At 45.2% G+C, this 22587-nt stretch overlaps 1 protein-coding gene and 2 pseudogenes across 5 annotated transcripts in view; 1 reads left to right on the forward strand and 2 right to left on the reverse strand.

Moving 5' to 3' along the window:
- Positions 1–2168: 2168 nt before the first annotated feature.
- TENT4B (terminal nucleotidyltransferase 4B) overlaps positions 2169–22587 on the forward strand; it is an 83226-nt gene continuing 62807 nt past the window's right edge. Inside the window, exons 1-2 of one of the 5 annotated variants that reach the window (XM_034940126.3) lie at positions 2169–6633; positions 7343–7855. In XM_034940126.3, coding sequence (XP_034796017.3) covers positions 6479–6633; positions 7343–7855 — 668 coding nt within the window. In that variant the 5' untranslated portion in view covers positions 2169–6478. Of the gene's footprint in view, positions 6634–6901; positions 7856–22587 lie in introns of those variants that run through there. The other 4 variants (XM_034940125.3, XM_055099536.3, XM_003819831.7 and 1 more) reach the window with 4 other exon arrangements.
- Positions 4886–5298, reverse strand: LOC117976232 (large ribosomal subunit protein uL16-like; annotated as a pseudogene).
- On the reverse strand, positions 5249–5338 carry LOC112437452 (small nucleolar RNA SNORA70; annotated as a pseudogene).

A 22587-nucleotide genomic window follows, 5' to 3' on the forward strand; every position in this document is an offset into this window, starting at 1 on the left:
ATCTCAGCTCATTGCAACCTCTGCCTCCCAGGCTCAAGCGATCCTCCCACCTCACCTCCTGAGTAGCTGGGACTGCAGGCACAGGCCACCATGCCTAGCTAATTTTTTGTATTTTTAGGAGAAACAACATGTTGCCCAGGAAGGTTTCAAACTCCTGGGCTCAAGCAATCTGCCCACCTTGGCCTCCCAAAGTGCTGGGATTACAGGAGCGAGCCACCGCACTCGGCCCCAGCTGAATGATTTTTAAGGTACCTTCCAGAAGACATGCTTTATAATTCTATACCATGGCACACATCTGACACTCAATCACAGTGCCTCATCTTGTTGGGCCCAGAGCAGGTTCCTGACCCAGGGCCTTGGTGTTTGCCATCCCCTCTGTCTAATGGACCATTCCTTAGATGGTCACAGCCCACTCCTTTGCTTACCGCTCGGCTCAAATATCGCTTCCTCAGAGCAGCCTTCCCTGATTAGCCTATCTAAAAATAGCATACTGTCACTGTCCTTTAGCCTGCCTTCTTTTTCTTCATCGCATTTACCACTGTCTGACTTTATAGGCTTCCCTTGCTCACTGGCAAACTAGGTCCACCAGGGCAGGGACCTCATCAGAATTGTTCGTTGCTGTATCCCCAGAATCTGGCATCTAATAGTTGGTCAAGACCATATTTATTGAATTAATTGAATGAATTGCAATTTGAGTTTAAATATTTACTTCTTTTTGCCTCCTCAACCAGACAGGAAATTCATGGAAGGCAGCCAAAGGCCCTGGTTGCTTATTTATCTCCTCTAAAGCAATTAGCTCAATTCTGCATGGGTGACAGACATTCAACCAAGATTTGCTGAAGGCCTTGAAACAAGGATAAGTTACACAGCTAACCAACATGCATTCTTTCCAGGTGAATGGACACAGTAATGCCTTGTCTTTAGGCCCACACATCACAGTCTACAAAGTTTTTATTTATTTATTTTTTTTTGAGACAAGAGTCTCCCTTTGTTGCCCAGGCTGGAGTGGAGTGGCATGATCTTGGCTCACTGCAACTTCCCCCTCCTGGGTTCAGGTGATTCTCCTGCCTCAGCCACCCAAGTAGCTGGGATTACAGACACACGCCACTACGCCTGGCTAGTTTTTTGTACTTTTGGTAGAGATGGGGTTTCACCATGTTCACCAGGCTGGTCTTGAACTCCTGACCTCAAGTGATCTGCTCACCTCGGCCTCCCAAAGTGCTGGGATTACAGGCATGAACCACTGCGCCTGGTCATAAAGGTTTTTTGTTTGTTTGTTTGTTTGTTTGTTTGTTTTCAGACAGAGTTTCCCTCTTGTTGCCCAGGCTGGAGTGCAATGGCACGATCTCGGCTCACTGCAACCTCCGCCTACCAAGTTCAAGCAATTCTCCTGCCTCAGCCCCCTGAGTAGCTGGGATTACAGGCATGCACCACCATGCCCAGCTAATTTTGTATTTTTAGTAGAGACGGGGTTTCTCCATGTTGGTCAGGCTGGTCTCCAACTCCCAACCTCAGACGATCCACCCATCTCGGCCTCCCAAAATGCTGGGATTACAGGAATGAGCCACCGTGCCCGGCACCATAAAGTGATTTTTACATTTTTTTCTATAGAGGTGGGGTCTTGTCATGTTGCCCAAGCTGGTCTCAAACTCCTGAGCTGAAGCAATCTGCCCACTTTGGCCTCCAGAAGTGCTGGGATTATAGGCTTGAGCCACTGCACCCGGCCTACAATGTATTTTTATGTATGTTAACTAATTTTTATCATTTTGCCAATACTTTAGTAGTTCTTAACCTTTGCCTGAGGAAATCAGCACTCAAATATAACAAATGTTAATTTCTTGCACGTGCTATTACTAATTTTGAGTACCTTGAAAAAACTTAGATATCAATGGCATTTAATGTGTTCTAGAATGTCTGAATAAATATTTTATTTTATTTATTTTTTTGAGACAGGGTTTCATTCTGTCACCCAGGCTACAGTACAGTGGTGCAATGTCGGCTCACTGCAACCTCTGCCTCCTGGGTTCAAGTGATTCTCCTGCCTCAGCCTCCCAAGTAGCTGGGATTACAGGTGTGCACCTATGAGGCCCAGCTAATTTTTGTGTTTTTAGTAGAGATGGGGTTTCACCATGTTGTCCAGGCTGCTTTCAAACTCCTGACCTCAAGTGATCCATCTGCCTCTGCCTTCCAAAGTGCTGGGATTACAGGTGTGAGCCACCGTGCCTGGTCCTGAAGAAATATTTTAAGAGACTGGAATATATACCTGTATTTCAACATGTACATATGCATGGAGAGATTTTTGGATGAATGTTTAACAATCTTCACAGTGGGTATTTCTGTTGGTGGGACCTTGATAACATCTTTTTTTTTTTTTTTTTTTTGATGGAGTCTCGCTGTGTCACCCAGGCTGGAGTATAGTGGTGCAATCTCAGCTGACTGCAACCTCTGCCTCCCGGGTTCAAGTGATCCTTCCACCTCAGCCTCCAGAGTAGCTGGGACTACTTGTGTGTGCCACCACCCCTGGCTACATTTTTTGTATTTTTAGTAGAGATGGGGTTTCACCATCTTGGTCAGGCTGGTCTCAAACTCCTGACCTCAAGTGATCCTCCTACCTCAGCCTCCCAAAGTGCTGGGATTACAGGCGTGAGCCACCGCGCCCAGCCAATAATGTTTAGTGTTTTGGGCTTTCCATTGTTCTTATTTGAATTAAAAAGGAAAATGTTTTCCTGACCTTATGTCTTGAGATTGAATTTAAAAATTTTATTATTATTACTATTATTATTATTGTTTTTACAGGCAGGGTCTTGCTATATTGCCCAGACTGGTCTCAAACTCCAAGCCTCAAGCCACCTTCCGGCCTAAACCTCCCAAAGCACTGGGACTATAGGTGTAATCCACCATGCCTCTCCTGAATTTCTTTTTTTCAAGCAGGGTTTAAGAAAATATATTTAAATTTTTTAGTTTTATTTCCTTTTCTTCTCTTTTGAGACAAAAATCTCGCTGTGTTGCCCAGGCTGGTCTTGAACTTCTGGGCTCAAGTGATCTTCCTGCCTCAGCCTCCCAAAGTACTGGGATTACAGGCATGAGCCACTGCGCCTGGTCATTTTTATTTTTATTTTTAAGACAAGATCTCGCTCAGGCTGGAGTGCAGTGTCACAAACATGGCTCACTGTAGACTCGACCTCCTGTGCTCAAGCCATACTCCCACCTCAGCCTCCCGAGTAGTTGGGACCACAGGCACTCGCCACCAAGCACAGCTAATTTTATTGATTGATTGATTGATTGAGACGGAGTCTAGCTCTGTCGCCCAGGATGGAGTGCAGTGGCACGATCTCGGCTCACTGTAACCTCTGCCTCCCAGGTTCAAGTGATTCTCCCACCTCAGCCTCCTGAGTAACTGGCCTTAGAGATGTGGGCCACCATGCCTGGCTAATTCCTTTTTTTAAGTAGAGATGGAGTTTCACCATGTTGGCCAGGCTGGTCTCAAACTACTGACCTCAAGCGATCTGCCTGCCTCAGCCTCCCGAATTGCTGGGATTACAGGCGTGAGCCACCACACTTGGCCTGAAAGCATGGATCTTAAGTACCCCGCATCCTGAGAAGATACAGTTTACAAAAGTATATAAATCAAATGTATCTCTGATACTTTGCTGAAGAAAGCCTTTTACTTAACATACTTAGGATATTACTATGGTGTAACTGATGAATTAGCATCTGATAATAGTTTGGATATCTGTCTCCTCCAAATTTCATGTTGAATATTTTTTTCTTTTTTATTACCTTGATCCTACGTTAAAGGAAAAGGCCCAGGTCATTTTTAAATTTTTTGTAGAGACAGAGGTCTCACCATGTTGCCTAGGCTGTTCTCAAACTCCTGGCTTCAAGTAATCCTCTCATCTCAGTCTTCCAAAGTGCTGGGATTACAGGCATAAGCCACTGCACCCTGCTGAGAGAGAGAGAGAGATAGATATATATATATAATTTTTTTTTTTTTTGAGACAGAGTCTCACTGTGTCACCTAGGCTGGAGTGCAATGACGCGATCTCGGCGTACCAAAACCTCTGCCTCCAAGGTTCAAATGATTCTCCTGCCTCAGCCTTCCAAGTAGCTGGGATTACAGGCATGTGCCACCACGCCCGGCTAATTTTTTGTATTTTTAGTAGAGACAGGGTTTCACCACATTGGCCAGGCTGGTCTCGGGAACTCCTGAGCTCATGATCTGCCCGCGTCGGCCTCCCAAAATGTTGGGATTACAGGTGTGAGTCACCACGCCCGGCCAGAGATTCAATTTTTAAAACAAATATGAGGTCAGCAAACAAAATCTATTTCTATACAATGTTTTATTTTTGTCAGTGTAAATAACACAAAAAATACGGCTACTTATTTTCCTGGCTATGTAATAATTAGTACATAGCAAATTTCATTCAGGGAAAACTTTTTTTTTTTTTTTGAGATAAGAGTCTCGCTCTGTCACCCAGGCTGGAGTGCAATGGCGAGATCTCGGCTCACCACAACCTCCACCTCCTGGGTTCATGCGATTCTCCTGCCTCAACCTCCTGAGTAGCTGGGATTACAGGCATGCGCCACCACACCCGGCTAATTTTGTATTTTTAGTAGAGATGGGGTTTTTCCGTGTTGGTCAGGCTGGTCTCGAACTCCCGACCTCAGGTGATCTGCCTGCCTTGACTTCCCAAAACGCTGGGATTACAAGTGTGAGCAACCGCCCCCGGACAGAGAAAACTTTTAATACTGATTTCTAGTAAAGCAACTGCAACAATCAAATTGAATGAATCAAAATTCCGAAGGGTTTTTTTGGTTTGTTTTTGGTGGACAGGAAGTAGGATTTATTGGGGAGTATTAAGAGGGGGCAGCACAGTGGAAGCCCTTACGAGGGCAGGGCACGCCACTTGTCCAGAGGGCCATGATGGGGATGTACTTGACCCCACAGTCATCTGCGATGAGCCGCTTTTCAGCCACCATGTCTTCAAATTCATCCACAGTGAACTTGGTGAAGCCCCACTTCTTTGAAATGTGGATCTTCTGGCAGCCAGGGAACTTGAACTTGGCCCTGAGCAGGGATTCAATCACATGCTCCTTATTCTGCAGCTTGTTGCAGATGGACATGATAACTTGACCAATGTGAACCCTGGCCACAGTGCCCTGGAGCTTTTCAAAGGCACCTCGAATATCTGCCTGGAGCCTACACTGGCGTAGTGCAAGGTCAAAGACATGAACATACATCTGAAAGGCCTGTCTCCATGGTCTCTTAGAGCAGCCCATACAAGAAACAGGCTGCATAAACTATCAAGGAAGCTGTTGTTTGCAGCTGAAGGGTCTTTGTGTGTTTTCCGTATTTCTGGTCATGCTATTTATTCTCTTACCAAAAAAAAAAAAAAGGTAAGGTCAGGCGTGGTGGCTCACCCCCTTGTAATCCCAGCAGTTTTGGAGTCTGAGGTAGGAGGATCGCTTAAGTCCAGGAGTTCCAGACCAGCCTGGGCAACGCAGAGCAACTTCGTCTCTATGCCATCTTGACGCGTGCCTGTAGTCCTAGCTACTCGGAGGCTGAGGCAAGAGGATCGCTTGAACCCAAGAGGCCGAGCCTGCAGTGAGCTGTGAATGAGTCACTGAACTCCAGATGACAGAGCAAGAGTTAGTCTCGAAAGAAAGAAAAAGGTAGAGCGACACTTAGTTCTTTGATAGTTTTCCACTATTTGTCATAAAAACTTTCCAGGATATTGAGCTCCCAAAATGGAAGGCCAATATCAGGCATCAGGGACTTGTTCTGGACGTTGGACCAACCTTAAAGGGCCCACATAGAAGCTGTTCACTTACTTTCTTTTAGTCTCTTGATTTAAAATACTTAACATTCCCCTTTCCTTGGCTTTTTAACCACTGAGATTTGAAAGACATGCAAATAACGACCTAGTGGACAATCTTTGCTGATGCTAAATCTTCATTTTAGGCTTAAAAGGTTTTGGGTTTTCTTAAAATTTAATGCTGAACTCAGAAGAGCTTTCTAAGGCTGTTGGTGCACCTTAGGGCAGGAGAGCGTCTTTGCTACGCCGCGCAGGAGTGTGTCTGCTTCTCTGTACATCTACACGTGTTTGCGTGTCCCTGTAAAGTGGGTTGAGTGTGCGGCTGCGGCTTTCCGCCCTTGGCTCACACTCTCAGTCTTAGTGGTCTCCCCCAGGGCTATGCATGGGGTACAGGTTTCTGTGGCCTCAGGCCGGGGTGAGGGGTCCCCCACCCCGGCCAGGGCGCAGCAGGGCGCGGCACACGTAGCCGTGCAGGGTCTCGCGCAGCCCGCGTCAGGACCCCGGGGCACGCGCTCGGGCAGGGGGCGTGTCCCCACCCCACCAGAAAAAGTGTTATAGGCTTTTTTTTTTTTTTTTTTTTTAAAAGAAAGTGTTTTAGAAAGCAGGCAGAAGCCAAGACGTCAGGAAGGGTTGCGAGGGCCCAGGATCCGGCGGCCACAGCGATGGGAGGGGCGAGGAGAGAGGGGCGGGGTGGCACCTCCCACAACGCGCTCCCTGCGGGGCGGGCGGCAACCTCCATGCGGCCTCGTCCACACTCAGCACCGGGGAAGCCGAGGCGGAGAAGCCGCGCGCGCGTCAGAAGCTCCCGGACGCCCAGGTACGTGGGACCACTCCACAGATGGCGCAAGTACGGTTGGACCAGGCGGTTGCGGCCCCGTCGCGCCGCGGCCTCTGTGACGCACGGCGCGGCCTCCCGGGCTGCGGCGCGGCGCGGCGGGGGCGGGGCGAGCGCGTGAGGGCGGGGCGGTGGGGGGGGGGCGGAGCGAGAGGGGCGGAGCCGGCAGAGGCCCCGCCCCGGGGCCCGAGGAGCGAGGACGCTACGGAGCAGGCGCGTCTCGCTGCCGCCGCCGCCGCCGCCGCTCGCTCTTCTGTGGAGCCGCCGCCGCTGCCGCCGCCATTTGCACGGGGACCCCAGTGACAGGGGCTCGGCGGAGGGGCGGAGGGGCGGAGGGAGGGGGGGAGGGCCCGCGGAGCCCCCGAGGGCGGGAGCGACGCCGCCGGCGCCGGCCGGGCTCCCTGCGCGACCGCGCCGCCCGCGGCGGGCCCCGAGCAGCAGCAGCAGCAGCAGCAGCGGCAGCAGCAGCAGCAGCAGCAGCCGAGGCCGGGCGTGCGCCTGAGGCGGCGGCGGCGGCGGCCCTGCGGGCGGCCGGGAGGGGCGGGGGCAGCGGCCGCCGCCGTTTGATGGATCCGAGGATCGCCTGGTTTCAGCCAGAGCAGCTCGGACCGTCCAACAGTCTGTGGATGCAGATCTGGGAGACGACCCAGGGGCTGAGGAACCTCTACTTCAACCACCACTGTCACAGCAGCGGCGGCGCGAGCGGCGGCGGCGGCGGCAGCAGCAGCAGCAGCACGGCCACCGGCGGGAGCGGCAGCAGCACCGGCAGCCCCGGCGGCGCGGCCTCGGCCCCGGCCCCGGCCCCGGCCGGCATGTATCGCTCCGGGGAGCGCCTGCTGGGCAGCCACGCGCTGCCCGCGGAGCAGCGGGACTTCCTGCCCCTAGAGACGACCAACAACAACAACAACCACCACCAGCCCGGGGCCTGGGCCCGCCGGGCGGGCTCCTCGGCGTCCTCGCCTCCCTCGGCGTCCTCGTCCCCGCACCCTTCGGCCGCCGTCCCCGCCGCCGATCCAGCCGATTCGGCCTCGGGCAGCAGCAACAAGAGGAAGCGCGACAACAAGGCCAGCACGTATGGACTCAACTACAGCCTGCTGCAGCCCAGCGGAGGGCGGGCCGCGGGGGGCGGCCGAGCAGACGGCGGCGGGGTCGTGTACAGCGGGACCCCGTGGAAACGGAGGAACTACAACCAGGGAGTCGTGGGGTGAGTGCTGGCCCTGCGGCCCGATGGCCTGGCCGGTGCGAACGCGCAGCCGGGCACACGCCCACAGAGGGGGGTTGTGAGGGTCTAGGAGCGGCCACCCCCACGGCCTGCCTTCGCTGCTGTTGCACGGGGGTGCTGCTGGCCATCCCCAACCCCCCTGTCGTTCACACCTTTCCCCAAGCCTCCTTAGCCGTCCACACCCTCCGTCTCCTGTCCTCCCTTAGTCGTCCACACCTTCCTCCCCTCCCTCTTAACCGTCCACACCTTCCCCAGGCCCCCCCTTTATCCATTCACTCTCCTCCCATCCCCCTTAGTTAAACACATCTACCTTTGACCACCACCCCGCCTCCAGCCCTCCACACCTTTTTCCCCATCATCACAACTCAAGATGAGACCGCTTAGCACGGGCCTATCATTCATTCCCTGAGAACATTGGTGTGTGAGTGTTTTTTGATGGTGCAGGACCCGGAGGTGCTTTCCTTGCCAAGAATAGAAACATCCAGAATGCTCCTCCCCATCCCCCAGTCCCAGACAGCAATCATGTCAGCCCTGTAAGGCATTGCCTGCTCTTGACCCTTTGGCCCATCTTTTTATTTTTAAAAAATTCCCATATCACAGATGCCCTGTCTATGGAGAGGGTGGCGTGGGATGGGTGACCACTAAGTTTAGGCTGGTGAAGGTGGTGAGCCCTTCTGAGGCCCTGATAGAACTTTCCAGGAGTTCATGGTCCGCGGCTCCAGCTTCTCACTGTAAAGTTGTCATCCTGGCAGAGGCAGCCAATGCTTTTCATTCTAGGGGGTAGAGATTTATGCTAATGAGTGAATATTGCACCACTAGTGACTTTCTGTTTAAAGTTCAGCTCTTAGAAAATGGAATCTTACCTGACCCCTAGTGAATTATGTACATAAGCAGGGAATGTTTCCAACTAGATCTCACTTCAGAAGAGTCCCTGTGCTGGAATAGGTCACTGAATCTTATTTGTTTTGTAAAACAAAGCTTTTGGGTCTCGTGGGTGTGTGTGTGTGTGTGTGTGTGTGTGTGTGTAGCTTGAGTATGGAGAACCGGCTTTCAAATTGCTTTTCATTTTTCAGGTTGTGTTTTACACTGAGGGCTTTAGCATGCAAATGAAATTACCAATTAGTAATCCCATGTGAACCTTTTCCTGGATTTATTCATTCAGATCTGCCCTGCTTTGGCTGAGAGAGAGAGTTCTGTGTACCTTTTTGAAGGTCTGGATAAAATGAGTTGGTGGGTTCCATCTGCTTCCAGTGGGCTGGTGTCTGCTCTATGCTACTATTACAACTCCTACCTTTTGTGGAAAATGCAGTCAAGCGTTCTAGGACTGGTGCTGTGGTACATGTCAAACCTGCCCTCACATTCCAGAAAGGGAACCCTTTTAGGGTTGAGTCCTCTGTTGCTAAGCTTCAAGGGCGCTCTCCATGGTCATCACGTTTTATTAAAGGCTTGTGGTTCCATCCTGTTAGCATTTCCAAGTCTAAGCGTAAACCTGTGGTTTAGTGACAAGCAAATTGATGTTGAGGGTTTCTGGTAGTTTCATTTCACAGGAGTAAGCTCCAGTTAAGTAATCACTGTCAACGAAAACCTTGAAGTTCCTTAATTGCATTTTACTGAAGCCTCTTTGCATGTGTCTAGCAAAAGATACAAGTCCAAGATGCTTATTTTTTTTTTGATAAATTAGAAATTGTCCTCTCCTCTACTTGCTATTTAATGCAGAAGATACTCTAAAAGGTTCATATTTATACTTAGAAGCAAGATGTTCTTGTTCCTGATTCAAATATATTGCCCTCAAAGGGATTAGGAGAGGAATTTTCATTTCCCGGAGGGATTACTGTTTAAAAACTGATTGTAAACCTCTTTAAAAACTGCTTATCACTTCACCAGATTTTCCATTCTTTTGCCTCCTCCCTTAGAGGATGTCAGCAGTTAATTTCTTTTTTAATTAGAAAAAGTTCAATTCTGAGACCTCCTAGTTTCAAAAAATACATTAGAACAATTCCCAAGAGTGTTAAGAGTGTCTGGGTGCTTAGAAATTCTTGCTTTGATTCATGTATCCTGATTTTTTTTTTTTTTTTGAGACGGAGTTTCGCTCTTGTTGCCCAGGCTGCAGTGCAGTGGCTCGATCTCAGCTCACCGTAACCTCTGCCTCCCAGGTTCAAGCGATTCTGCTGCCTCAGCCTCCCGAGTAGCTGGGATTACAGGCGCTTGCCACCACGCCTGGCTAATTTTTTATTTTTAGTAGAGACGGGGTTTCTTCATGTTGGTCAGGCTGGTCTCGAACTCCTGACCTCAGGTGATCTGCCCGTCTTGGCCTCCCAAAGGACTGGGATTACAGGCATGAGCCACCGTGCCCGGCCTCATTATCCTGATTTCTTTTTTTTCTTTTGAGACTGGGTCTCACTCCGCTGCCTAGGCTGGAGTGGAGTGACGTGATCATAGCTCACTGTATCCTCTAACTCTTGGGCTCAAGTGATCCTCCTGCCTTAGCTTCCTGGAGTAGCTGGGACTACAGGCACATGTCACCACACCTGCCTAATTTTTTTATTTTTACTTTTTGTAGAGATGGGGCCTCCATTTGTTGCCTAGGCTGGTCTTCAACCGGCCTCAAGCAGTCCTCCCACCTTGGCCTCACAGAGTGCTGGGATTATAGGCATGAGCCACCATTCTCGCCAGTATCCTTATTTCTTAACTTTAGAAAGTTTTTCTATTTTTAATATAGGTATTTAAAAAAATCCGAATTCAGAGTGCACCTCGATGTTATGCTGTTCTGAGATTAAATATACTAAAACTGTTACCATTGTTTTCTGAATTCTTAAGATGTGACTGATAGTTAGCTAATAGGTTAACACATTGTGGTGGTTCTTGGCCTCTGAACTGATAGTCCAGATGGGAAGAGGAGACCAGAAAGCATGTGAAAATGGACTAGAACCGTGGGACAGCTATATAGTCTCTCGCAGCTGTCTTTTGTGTTCTCTGCTTCAACCAAATTGGTTGATTTATTTAGAATGCTGACCTCTTGCATTGCCTAAGTCCTTGATGTTTTTAGTTTCTCCTCTGAACTCTCAAAGGTACTCACTTCATGCTCTTGGTATAGCCCACTTATGTTTAACTTTCCTTTTATTATGTGTTCCCTCTTACACATGACATGGACATTTCTTTAATATGTAGAGTAAGATATTGGATTTCATCCTAAAGTCTTCAAAATAAAACTCTTGAGCTCATCATCTCAGACTTCTTCATGTACCCACAGACCAGGGATTTTGTTTGCTTTTTAAAACTTTTTTTATTTTTTGTTTTATTATTTTTAAATTTTAATTTAATTTTATGGAGACAGGGTCTCGCTCTGTTGCCCAGGCTGGAGTGCAGTGGTGTGATCTCGGCTCACTGCAACCTTTGCCTGGGCTCAAGCCATCCACATGCCTTGGCCTCCCAGTGTGCTGGGATTACAGGTGTGAGCCACTGTGCCTGGCCTAAATTTATTTTTTTAATTTTTTTTGAGACAGGGTCTTGCTCTGTCGCTCAGGCTGGAGTGCAGTGTCATGATCATGGGTCACAGCAGCCTTGGCCTCCCAGGCTGAAGTGAACTTCCCACCTCAGCCTCCTGAGTAGTTGGGACTACAGGCGAGTGCCACCACGCCTGGCTCATTTTGGTTTTTTTTGTAAAGATGGGGTCTTGCCATGTTGCCCATGAAGGTCTCCAACTCCTGGTCCAAGTGATTCTCCCGCCTCCGCCCAGCAAAATGTTGGGATTACAGGTGTGAGCCACCATGCCTGGCCTTATTTATTTATTTAATTATGAATGAATGAATGAATTAATGAGAGGGAGTCTTGCTGTCTTGCCCAGGCTGGAGTGTGGTGGCACAATCTTGGCTCACTGCAACCTCCGTCTCCCAGGTTCAAGCAATTCTCCTGCCTCAGCCTCCCGAGTAACTGGGATTACAGGTGCCCGCCACCATGCCCAGGTAATTTTTGTATTTTTAGTAGAGATGGGGTCTCACCATGTTGGCCAGACTGGTTTCGAACTTCTGACCTCAAGTGATCTGCCCACCTTGGCTTCCCAAAGTGTCAGGATTACAGGCATGAGCCACCATGCCTGGCCTGGCCTTTTATGTTTTAAGTTGCTTCCACTGATTCTCTTGGGCTTTGCTCCCCTCCAGAACTGGCTATGGTTTAGGATGCTGTCCACCTGCTGCTGCTTGTCCATGAAAACGAGCCATAAACCCTTTTCTTTTGAAAGACTTAATTGTTTATCACTATGGAGAAAGAGGGGATGGCAAGAAGTAGCAAATACAGGGAATTTGCAGAACTTGGTCTTGAGCCCTGGGTCCAGAAACTTCTTCTGGAAGGTGCTTGGTGTTTGTCCAAGCTCATGATAGGTTTCTGTTGGCTGTACTGCCAGATCTGTAGATGCTTTTTTAAGGCTTGGATGACTTGTTCAAAACAATGTTTTGGAGTACAAATTTGGCTGTGGGGACATCAAGACCTTGTTGGGAAACTTGGGTTTAAGGTACAATTTCTTAAACTAGGATGGTGGGAATGGGGATGTGAAGGGAGAATGAATGTGAGAGGTATTACAGGGTAAGGATGGAGATGATTCAGATTCCTTAAGTGGATTTAATAATCACACTGTAGCTTTGAACTTGAGTGACTGGGGAAATATTTGTGGTGTTTTTGGAAATAAGGGCCAGAAGGACTATTGGTTTGGGTAAGAAGATAGTAGGGGGATGTATAGGTGGACCTGCTAGTGGGGAGCTGAGATTTGGAGGGCTGAGATGTAGTGCTCTTCACTGCCGTGGGGCAGTATCCTCTTGTATGTGCCATCCTCTAGTGCCCATTGTTCATCATGTCATAGTAAGCCCAAGATGTTCATGCCTTTTTTCAGCACTGCATTAGGGCTTATATCTGCTTCTCTTTCTCTCTCTCTCTCTCTCGCTCTCCCTCCCTCCCTCTCTCTCTCTTTCTGTTTTTTTTTTTTTTTAGACGGAGTTTCACTTGTGTTGCCCAGGCTGGAGTGCAGTGGCGCGATCTTGGCTCATTGCAACCTCTGCCTCCCGGGTTCAAGCAATTCTCCTGCCTCAGCCTCCCAAGTAGCTGGGATTACAGGCATGTGCCACCATGCCTAATTTTGTATCTTTAGTAGAGATGGGGTTTCTCCATGTTGGTCAGGCTGGTGTCAAACTCCCAACATCAGGTGATCTACCTGCCTCGGCCGCCCAAAGTGCTGGGATTACAGGCATGAGCCACCGTGCCCGGCCTATCTCTGCTTATTTCTACACAGTGTTATCAATGAGATTGGTGTTACTGCTGGGCTCCAAAGCAATCGGACAGATTAAAGTAGATTGAATATGAAAGAATTTAGAGGCCTTTTTCCAAGTGATTTGTGCTCTATTTAATTTCTGTGCATTTGCAGATATAGCCCACAGTAATTCTTAGTGAACTAGAACCTTCAGGTTATTGAATTTTACTGATTTGGGTACTGACATGCGCTTTTAAGAAGACATTAGGTTTTCTATAGTGTAGATTGTACACTAACAATATAATTCATATTTAAGAATGTCTCAAAATTTAGTATACTGTGTTCAACTAACTTAACTTTCTTTGTTTTGTTGTTGTTGTTGTTGTTGTTGTTGTTGTTTTTTGAGATGGAGTCTTGCTATGCCACCCAGGCTGGAGTGCAGTGGCATGATCTTGGCTTACTGCAACTTCAACACTCCTGGGTTCAAGTGATTTTCCTGCCTCAGCCTCCTGAGTAGCTGGGATTACAGGCACCCGCCACCACACCGGCTAATTTTTGTATTTTTAGTAGAGACGGGGTTTCGCCGTGTTGGCCAGGCTGGTCTTGGACTCCTGACTCAAATGATCTGCCTGCCTTGGCCTCCCACAGTGCTAGGATTACAGACATGAGCCACTGCGCCCGGCCACTAAACTTTCATTCCACAACTTCCATCTTTTAACCAAAATCTGTGATCATTGAATACTGTCACCATTAATCATTGGCATTTCAGTGTTTGGACTTTTTTTTTCCCCCTTCGTCTTTGTGGACTCTTTTTTAACACTCATAAAGTTTTAACTATTGGAAAGCAAAGGAAACGATGAATGACTTTTTGGAGTCTGTCTACCCAGTGGTCACACAAAAGGCTTACTACATTACAGGAAAGATAGGATGGGAAAGGGATACTAGAAAATTCTAAGTCAGGGACGGGGGTGTGTATTAGAAAAATTCTGATCCTGGCATGCCAGATGGCCTTACATCTCAATTTCTTCCGTGAAATTCCTGCCAACAAATCATAGTGTTAGAAGTACAGAAGGGTCCATGGGAACAGAATTTAAGGGCTCCGTTGGTGATACGGAACTGATCAGATGGTTCTCACTTGTTCTCAGATAACCTGTATACTGAATATCACAGGAAGGGTATAGACGTCATGGCAGTGGTTAGATATTCTTGCACCTGCTGAAGCTGAGAAAATTAAAGTAATTTTTTTTCCTGTGGAAAGTAGAAAATCAAGCTTTTGTATGATTTCACACAGCTTTCTATTCTCTCTTTTGTTGACTCTGTTAAGAGTAACATTTAGTGGTGGAAACTATTTCAGGATCACACCCACAACACTAGAGACTGTATTAATCACTTACACACACATAGGTATAGAGTAATCTTGAAGGGGCTGTAGGCCAAAGATAATGCTTTTTTGAAGAATTAGAGACTAGTTACCAGCACCTGGTATTTGCTGTTTCCTGCAGAGCTGACTGGACAGCTTAGAGTCTGCTGAGGAATTCAGAGGATGGCCAGTAGAATGTTCTTTCCACCCCAGAATATTTGGTAGGGACTCAGCTGCTGTGGAATGCCAAAAAGGCTTTGAGTTTGTTTCACTATTCTTAAGATTACACGTAATTGTTTTTTTGTAAGAGATTATATATATTCAAGTTGAGGATGGCTTTGAGTTAGACTTTCCTTAATTTGGAATCACACAGCAGATGATACATTTATTTCCATCTGATAAGTTACTTGATGATGTAAAAAGACATTTGAGTTAAAGATTTTTGGGAAAAAAGCTGAATGTTGAGCCATTTATGTTGTGTACTGGTTCCCTATTCACTTGGACAATTTTAAGTCTTAAAACAATCTTAACCATGTGCACAAGAGATTTCACATAGTATTTGGTAATTAAATGAAGGAATTCTAGCTCAAGTCATGCTTTTTGCTGAAATAGTTGTATATATTTAGTGCGGAAACCTGTGTTTTCAAATTAATGTAATAAAAGTTTCAATAAAATGGAAGCCTTTATTACCGTGTTTCAAAAGCTATGCTAAACCTTTTCCATTTGTTATTATATTAACCTCCTCATACATAGCCCTACTAATTTTTTTACTTTCTATTTTGAAATAATTACAGATTTATAGGAAGTTGTGAAAAATAGTACAGAGCCCATGTTCCCTTCACCAAGTTTCACCTAATGGTAATAGCTCACATAACGATAATTTAATGTCGAGAACCAGGAAATTGTCATCGTTGCAATCCATAAGTCTTTTTCACCAGTTTCACATGTATTTGTGTGTGTGTGTATATATATAATTGTATGCAATTTTATCATGTGTAGATCTGGATAGCCACTGTAACAGTCTATAGTTCTATATACAGAGCTACTCCATCACCTCAGGGCTCCCTATGCTACCACTTTATAGCCGCACGCACCCTTCCAGCAACCACTAATCTGTTTGCATCTCTGTAATTTTGCCATTTTGAGAATGTTATATAAATGGAATCATACAGAATGTAACTTTGGCTTTTTTTCTTTTACCATACTTCCTTTGAGAGCCATCCAAATTGCTGCATGTATCAGTAGTTCATTTCTTTTTACTATTGAGTAGTAGTCCATAGTATGGCTGAACCACACAATTTGTTTAACCATTTACTTATTGAAGGACATACCAGAAGGGTGGTTTCCAGTTTTTTGGCTATTGCAATAAAGCTGCTATAAACATTCATGTATATAAATATTTTTATGTGAATATAAAGTTTTCATTTTGGGGGAATAAATGCCCAAATGTTTGGATCGTATGGTAAGTGCATGTTTGGTTTTTAGAGAAACTGCTGAACTATTTATTTTCTAGAATGACTATATCCTCTTATATTCCTATCAACAATATATGAGATATCCAGTTTCTCTGCATCCTTGCTAGCATTTAGTGTTACCACTTTTTTATTTGAGCGGTTCTAATATGTGTAGTGATAGCCTGTTTTGCCTTATATTAATCAATAAAAATAGCCTCATCTAATTTTAAGTTTTTTTATTTTAAAACATCTTGGCAGTATTGAACTTTCTCAATGAAAAATCTCTAAAATTGTGACTTGAAAGGCTTTAATTTTCAAGTTTTTCTTTGGTTTTACTCTTAGCAGTAACATTTTAACTTTTTTTTGTCTTTGAAGTAATTTTCAGTGTTTCCTTTACATGTTGCTTTTTCTTAGAAACTAGTTACTAGCATGAAGTAGATCTTTAGCCTCGTTTTCTAAAAACATAAAAAAGTAAAACTGTGGGGTTTATTTCAAAATTGGGAGTCCTGTCTTTTCATATGAGGATATTTTATAGTCTGTTGGCTTGGCTATATTTTAGGGAGTAAACCTGTGGTTAGTGGTTTGTTGGTGGTGGTGGTGGTAAAGTTTTCTTACCGTATTTTTATACCTGAATAATACCTTTAGACTCTATAGAATAGATACTTGATCTTCAAATCTATCCTAGAATAAATTGTTTTATCTAAACAGCTTTGTGACCTGAGAATTGGGACTTAGTCCCTTAGTTTTCCCTTACTGGCCCTTTGTAGTCACTGTTTTGATTTTGTGAAAGTAACTTAACTCTTAGCACTGTCAGGTATTGTACATTCCTGCCAAAGCAAGAATAAGAATACATAGGATTGTGTTTTAATTCTATAATTAGGTGACTTTTGGCTAATTTCCAGGAACTTGGACTTAATAAAGTACTAGTGATAAGTTTGGAAATTTTAGTGTCTTTGTTCTTTGAAGTTATTCACCCTTTACTTTCTTGTTTGTTTGGGGTGTTTATACTACTGTCCCTAAATATAGCTAAAATAAAGGAAGAAAAATAACCCCTGTAATATCACTACCAGGATATAATTTCTTTTTTTTTTTTTTTTTTGAGATGGAGTCTCGCTCTGTCGCCCACCATCTCGGCTCCCTGCAAGGTCCGCCTCCTGGGTTCACGCCATTCTCCTGCCTCATCCTCCCGAGTAGCTGGGACTACAGGCGCCCGCCACCACACCCGGCTTATTTTTTGTATTTTTAGTAGAGACGGGGTTTCACCGTGTTAGCCAGGATGGTCTTGATCTCCTGATCTTGTGATCCACCTGCCTCGGCCTCCCAAAGTACTGGGATTACAGGCATGAGCCACCGCGCCCGGCCTGATATAATTTCTGTTAACAGTTTGATGTAAATATTTTTTGACTTTTTAATGTTTTTATATATATATATATTATGTTTTTCTTTTATCAATACGCACTCTTACTGTGGGCATAATTTTAATGTTTTTAAAGAGTTGGGTTTTATTTGCTTATTTTATTTTATAGAAATGGGGTCTCGCCGGGTGCGATGGCTCACGCCTGTAATCCCAGTACTTTGGGAGGCCAAGGCAGGCGCATCACCTGAGGTCGGGAGTTCGAGACCAGCCTGACCAACATGGATAAACCGCCTCTCTACTAAAAATACAAAATTAGCCGGGCGTGGTGGCACGTGCCTGTAATTCCAGCTACTTGGGAGGCTGAGGCAGGAGAATCACTTGAACCCGGCCGGCGGAGGTTGCAGTGAGCCAAGATTGTGCCATTGCACTCCATCCTGGACAGTAAGAGTGAAACTTCATCTCAAAAAAAATAAAAAATAAAAAAGAAAGAAAGAAAGAAATGGGATCTCACCATTTTGGCTGGTTTTGAACTTGTGGTCTCAAGCAGTCTTCCCACCTCAGCATCCCAAAGTATTGGGATTACAGGTGTGAGCCCATCCTGTTTGTTGTTGTTGTTTTGTTGTTGTTGTTTTTAGGTGGAGTCTCCCTCTGTCACCCAGGCTGGAGTGCAGTGGCGCTATCTTGGCTCACTGCAAGCTCCGCCACCCAAGTTCAAGCAGTTTTCTGCCTCAGCCTCCCGAGTAGCTGGGATTACAGGCGCCCACCACCATACCTGGCTAATTTTTGTATTTTTAGTAGAGACGAGGTTTCACCATATTGGCCAGGCTAGTCTTGAGCTCCTGACCTCGTGATCCACCTGCCTTGGCCTCCCAAAGTGCTGGGATTACAGGTGTGAGCCACTGCGCCCAGCCTGTTGTTGTTTAAATAAAAGAAATTTATTCTCTTACAGTCGAGGCCAGAACTTAGAACTGGTTTTCAATCTAAATTTTTTTTCTTCATTGGGAGAAGGGCATCAGAATATTGTGGATATACTTTTTTGACTTAAAAAAAAAGTTTTTACTGGGCTGGGCATGGTGGCTCACCTGGGATTAACTGCCTGTAACCTTGGCACTTTGGGAGGCTGAGGCAGGTGGATCGCTTGAGTCCAGGAGTTCAAGAGCAGCTTGGGTGACATGGTGAAACTCCGTCTCTACCAAAAAAAAAAATTAGCCAGGCATGGTGGTGGTGTGCCCTTGAAGTCCCAGCTACTTGGGAGGCTTAGCTGGGAGGATCGCTTGAGACCAAGAGGCAGAGGTTGCAGTGAGCTAAGTTCATGCCACTGCACTCCAGCCTGGGTGACAGAGCGAGACCTCGTCTGAAAAATTTTTTTTTTTTTTACTAATATGACAAACATCTTTTCATTTCAAATATATTTCTATACCATTTTTAATATCTCATTGCCTTTAGAATGACCTTGTATTCATAGTACATATGTATGTGATATTCCATTTATTTATTTTTTTCTTTTGTCTTTTTTTGGTTATATTCCATTGATTTAATGTACCTTAATTTATCTTACCAATTTCTTGTTGACCATTTTGTTTCCAGTCTTTTGTTTTTTTGCCAGACATGGATTAAGCTGAGCCTTTGCCCCAGACGACATTATTTCTTTTTTATCAGCAAAATATGCGTGTAATGAAATTAAAATTAAAAGGCAAAAAAGGTTATCCTTTATTTTTCTACTTATTTTTATTGAGATAGTAATTCACATACCATAAATTTAACCCTTTTAAAGTGTACAGTTCAGTGGTTTTCATATATTAGAAGGTTGTACAACCATCGCAACTAATTCCAGAACATTTTCATCACCCCAGAAAGAAACTCTGAACCCATTATCACTCCCCACTCCCTCACACACCCTAACCCTGGCAGTCACATATAGACTCTCTGTCTCTGTGGATTTGTTTACTCTGGACCTTTCATATAAGTGGAATCATAACAGTTTGTGGCCTTTTGTGCTTGGCTTCTCAAACTTATCTGTTTCCAAAGGTTATCTGTGTCGTAGCATGTGTCAGTACTTCATTCCTTTTTATGGCTGAATATTTTATTGCATGTATATGCCACATTTTGTTTATCCATTCACCTGTAGAAGGACATTTAGGTTGTTTCCATTTTTTGGCTGTTATGAATATTACTGCTGTAGACGTTCATGTACAAGTTTTTATGTGAACGTGTTTTCATTTTTCTTGGGTATATACTTAAGTGAGGAATTCCTGGGTCTTAAGTTAACTCTCTGTTTAACATTTTGAGGAACTGCCAAATTATTTTTTAAAGTGGCTGTGACATTTTATATTCTACCAGCAGTGAATGAAATTTCCAATTTCTCCACATACTTGACAGCACTTTTTTTTTTTTTTTTTTTTTTGAGGTGAAATCTTGCTTTATCGCCCAGGCTGGAGTGCAGTAGCACGATCGATCTTGGCTCACTGCAACCTCCACCTCCCGGGTTCAAGCAATTCTTGTATCTCTCAGCCTCCCGAGTAGCTGGGATTACAGGTGAGTGTCACCATGCCTGGCTAATTTTTGTATTTTTTATAGAGACAGGGTTTTGCCATGTTGGTCAGGCTGGTCTTGAACTCCTGATTTCAAGTGATCCACCTGCCTTAGCCTCCCAGAGTGCTGGGATTACAGGCGTGAGCCACTGCACCCAGTCTGCACTTTCTTTATTATCTGTCTTCTTTATTATAGCCAATCTAGTGGGTATGAAGTAAGTGTGTCATTTGTGATTTTGATTGTTAGTGGTGACTAAAAATGTTGAATATCTTTACATGAGCTTGTTGGCCATGTGCACATCTTTGTTGGAGAAATATCTATTCAAATCTTTTGACTATTTTAAAATCGGGTTATTTATCTTTTTATTGTTGAGCTATAGGAGTTCTTTATTTTATTTTACTGAGACAGGGTCTTGCTCTGTCACCTAGGCTGGAGTGTAGTGATGCCATCTTGACTCACTGCAACCTCTGCCCCCACCCCATGCTCAAGCGATCCTCCCACCTCAGCCAGCATCCCACAGCTGGGACCACAGGCGCATGCCACCATGCCTGGCTAATTTTTTTTTTTTTTTTTTTTTTTTTTTTGTATTTTAGTATAGACAGAGTCTCACCTTATTGCCCAGGCTGGTCTCAAACTCCTGAGCTGAAGCAATCCGCCCATCTCAGCTTCCCAAAGTGCTGGAATTAGAGGCATGAGCCACTGTGCCTGGCCTATTTTATTTTAAAGATGAGGCCTCACTTTGTCACCCAGGTTGGAGTGCAGTGGCGTGATCATAGTTCACTGCCATTTTGCCCTCCTGGGCTCAAACAGTACTCACGACTCATCTTCCTGAGTAGCTAGGACTGCAGGCATGTCGCTAGCATGCCCAGCTAAAACAGTTCTTTATATTCTAGATCGGGGTGTCCAATCTTTCGACTTCCCTGGGCCACATTAGAAGAAGAAGAGTTGTCTTGGACCACACATAAAATACACTAACAGTAATGACAGCTGATGAGCTAAAAAAAGAATTACCAAAACATCTCATAATGTTTTAAGAAAGTTTACAAGTTTATGTTGGGCCACATTCAAAGCCATCGTGGGCCTCTGGCCGTGGGTTGGATGAGCTTGTTCTAAATGCTAGACCCTTATCAGATGGATGGTTTGTAGATATTTATCACATGCTGTGGGCTTTTTTTTTTACTTTCTTTTAGGTTTTTTTTTTTTCTTAAATAAACTGATTAAAAGCTTTAATCTTTTCATTTTCTTGATAATGTCTTTTAAAGCACAAAGTTTTGTTTCAATGATGTCTAATTTGTCTATTTTTTTTCTTTGGTTGCTTGTCATATGTAAGAAACTGTTGCTAAATCCAGAATGCTGAAGATTTACTTGTGAACTTTGTTTCCTTCTATGAGTTTTATAGTTTTAGCTCTTGTATTTAGGTCTTTGATACATTTTGAGGTTTTTTTGTTGTTGTTGTTGAGACAGTCTTGCTCTGTTGCCCAGGCTGGAGTGCAGTGGTGTGATCTTGGCTTACTGCACCCTCTGCCTCCTCGGTTCAAGCAATTCTCATGCTTCAGCACCCGAGTAGCTGGGATTACAGGCGTGCACCACCAAGCCTGGCTAATTTTTATATTTTTAGTAAAGAGGGGGCTTCACCATGTTTGTCAGGTTGGTCTTGAACTCCTGGGCTCAAGCAATCCTCTCATCTCGGCCTCCCCAAGTGCTGGGATTACAGGCGTGAGCCACCACGCCCAGCCTGTTTTGAGTTCATTTTTAAAATATGGTGTGAGGTAGAGGTCCCATTTCATTCCTTTGCCTGTGGGTATCCAGTTGTCCCAGAATCATTTGTTGAAATGACTCTTGTTTCCTCATTGAGCAATGTCGTGAGACCCTATCTCCAGAAAAAATAATTAAAAAAAAAAAGAATGCAGAAGGAAACAGTTTTGCCAATTTTGTAGTATTTACTGACAATTTGCATATGTCTTTACATTCTTTAGCTATTTATTTTTCTTTTGAATTACTGCCTTTGTTCATTTTTCTTTTGGAGGTGTTTGTCTTTTTCTTATTAATTTGTAAGAGATTTTGCAAATATATACAATTTCTTTTCTCTTTTTTTGAGATGGAGTTTTGCTCTTCTTGCCCAGGCTGGAGTGCAGTGGCATGATCTTGGCTTACTGCAGCCTCTGCCTCCTGGTTTCAAGAGATTCTTCTGCCTCAGCTTCCTGAGTAGCTGGCATTACAGGTGCCCGCCACCACACCCAGCTAATTTTTTTTTTTTTTTGTATTTTTAGTAGAGACTCGGTTTCATCATGTTGGCCAGACTGGTCTCAAACTCCTCACCTCAGTTGATCCACCCACCTTGGCCTCCCAAAGTGCTGGGATTACAGTTGTGAGCCACCGTGCCTGGACCTCCCACATTATTTTGAAACAAATTCCATATCACATAATTTCTTTTTTTTTGAGACAGAGTCTCGCTCTGTCACCCAGGCTGGAATGCAGTGGCGTGACCTGTGCTTACTGTACCTTCTGCCTCCTAGGTTCAAGCGATTCTCCTGCCTCAGTCTCCTGAGTAGCTGGGATTACAGGCACGCACCACCACACCTGGCTAGTTTTTGTATTTTTAGTAGAGATGGGGTTTCAACATGTTGGCCAGGCTGGTCTTGAACTCCTGGCCTCAGGTGGTCCACCCACTTCGGCCTCCCAAAGTGCTGGGATTACAGGCTTGAGCCACTGCACCCAGCCAATATCATATAATTTCATATAAATAGTTCTTTGTGTATCTTTAGATAAGGACTT

Source organism: Pan paniscus, chromosome 18 (assembly GCF_029289425.2).
Source record: "Pan paniscus chromosome 18, NHGRI_mPanPan1-v2.0_pri, whole genome shotgun sequence".
NCBI lineage: Eukaryota > Metazoa > Chordata > Mammalia > Primates > Hominidae > Pan > Pan paniscus.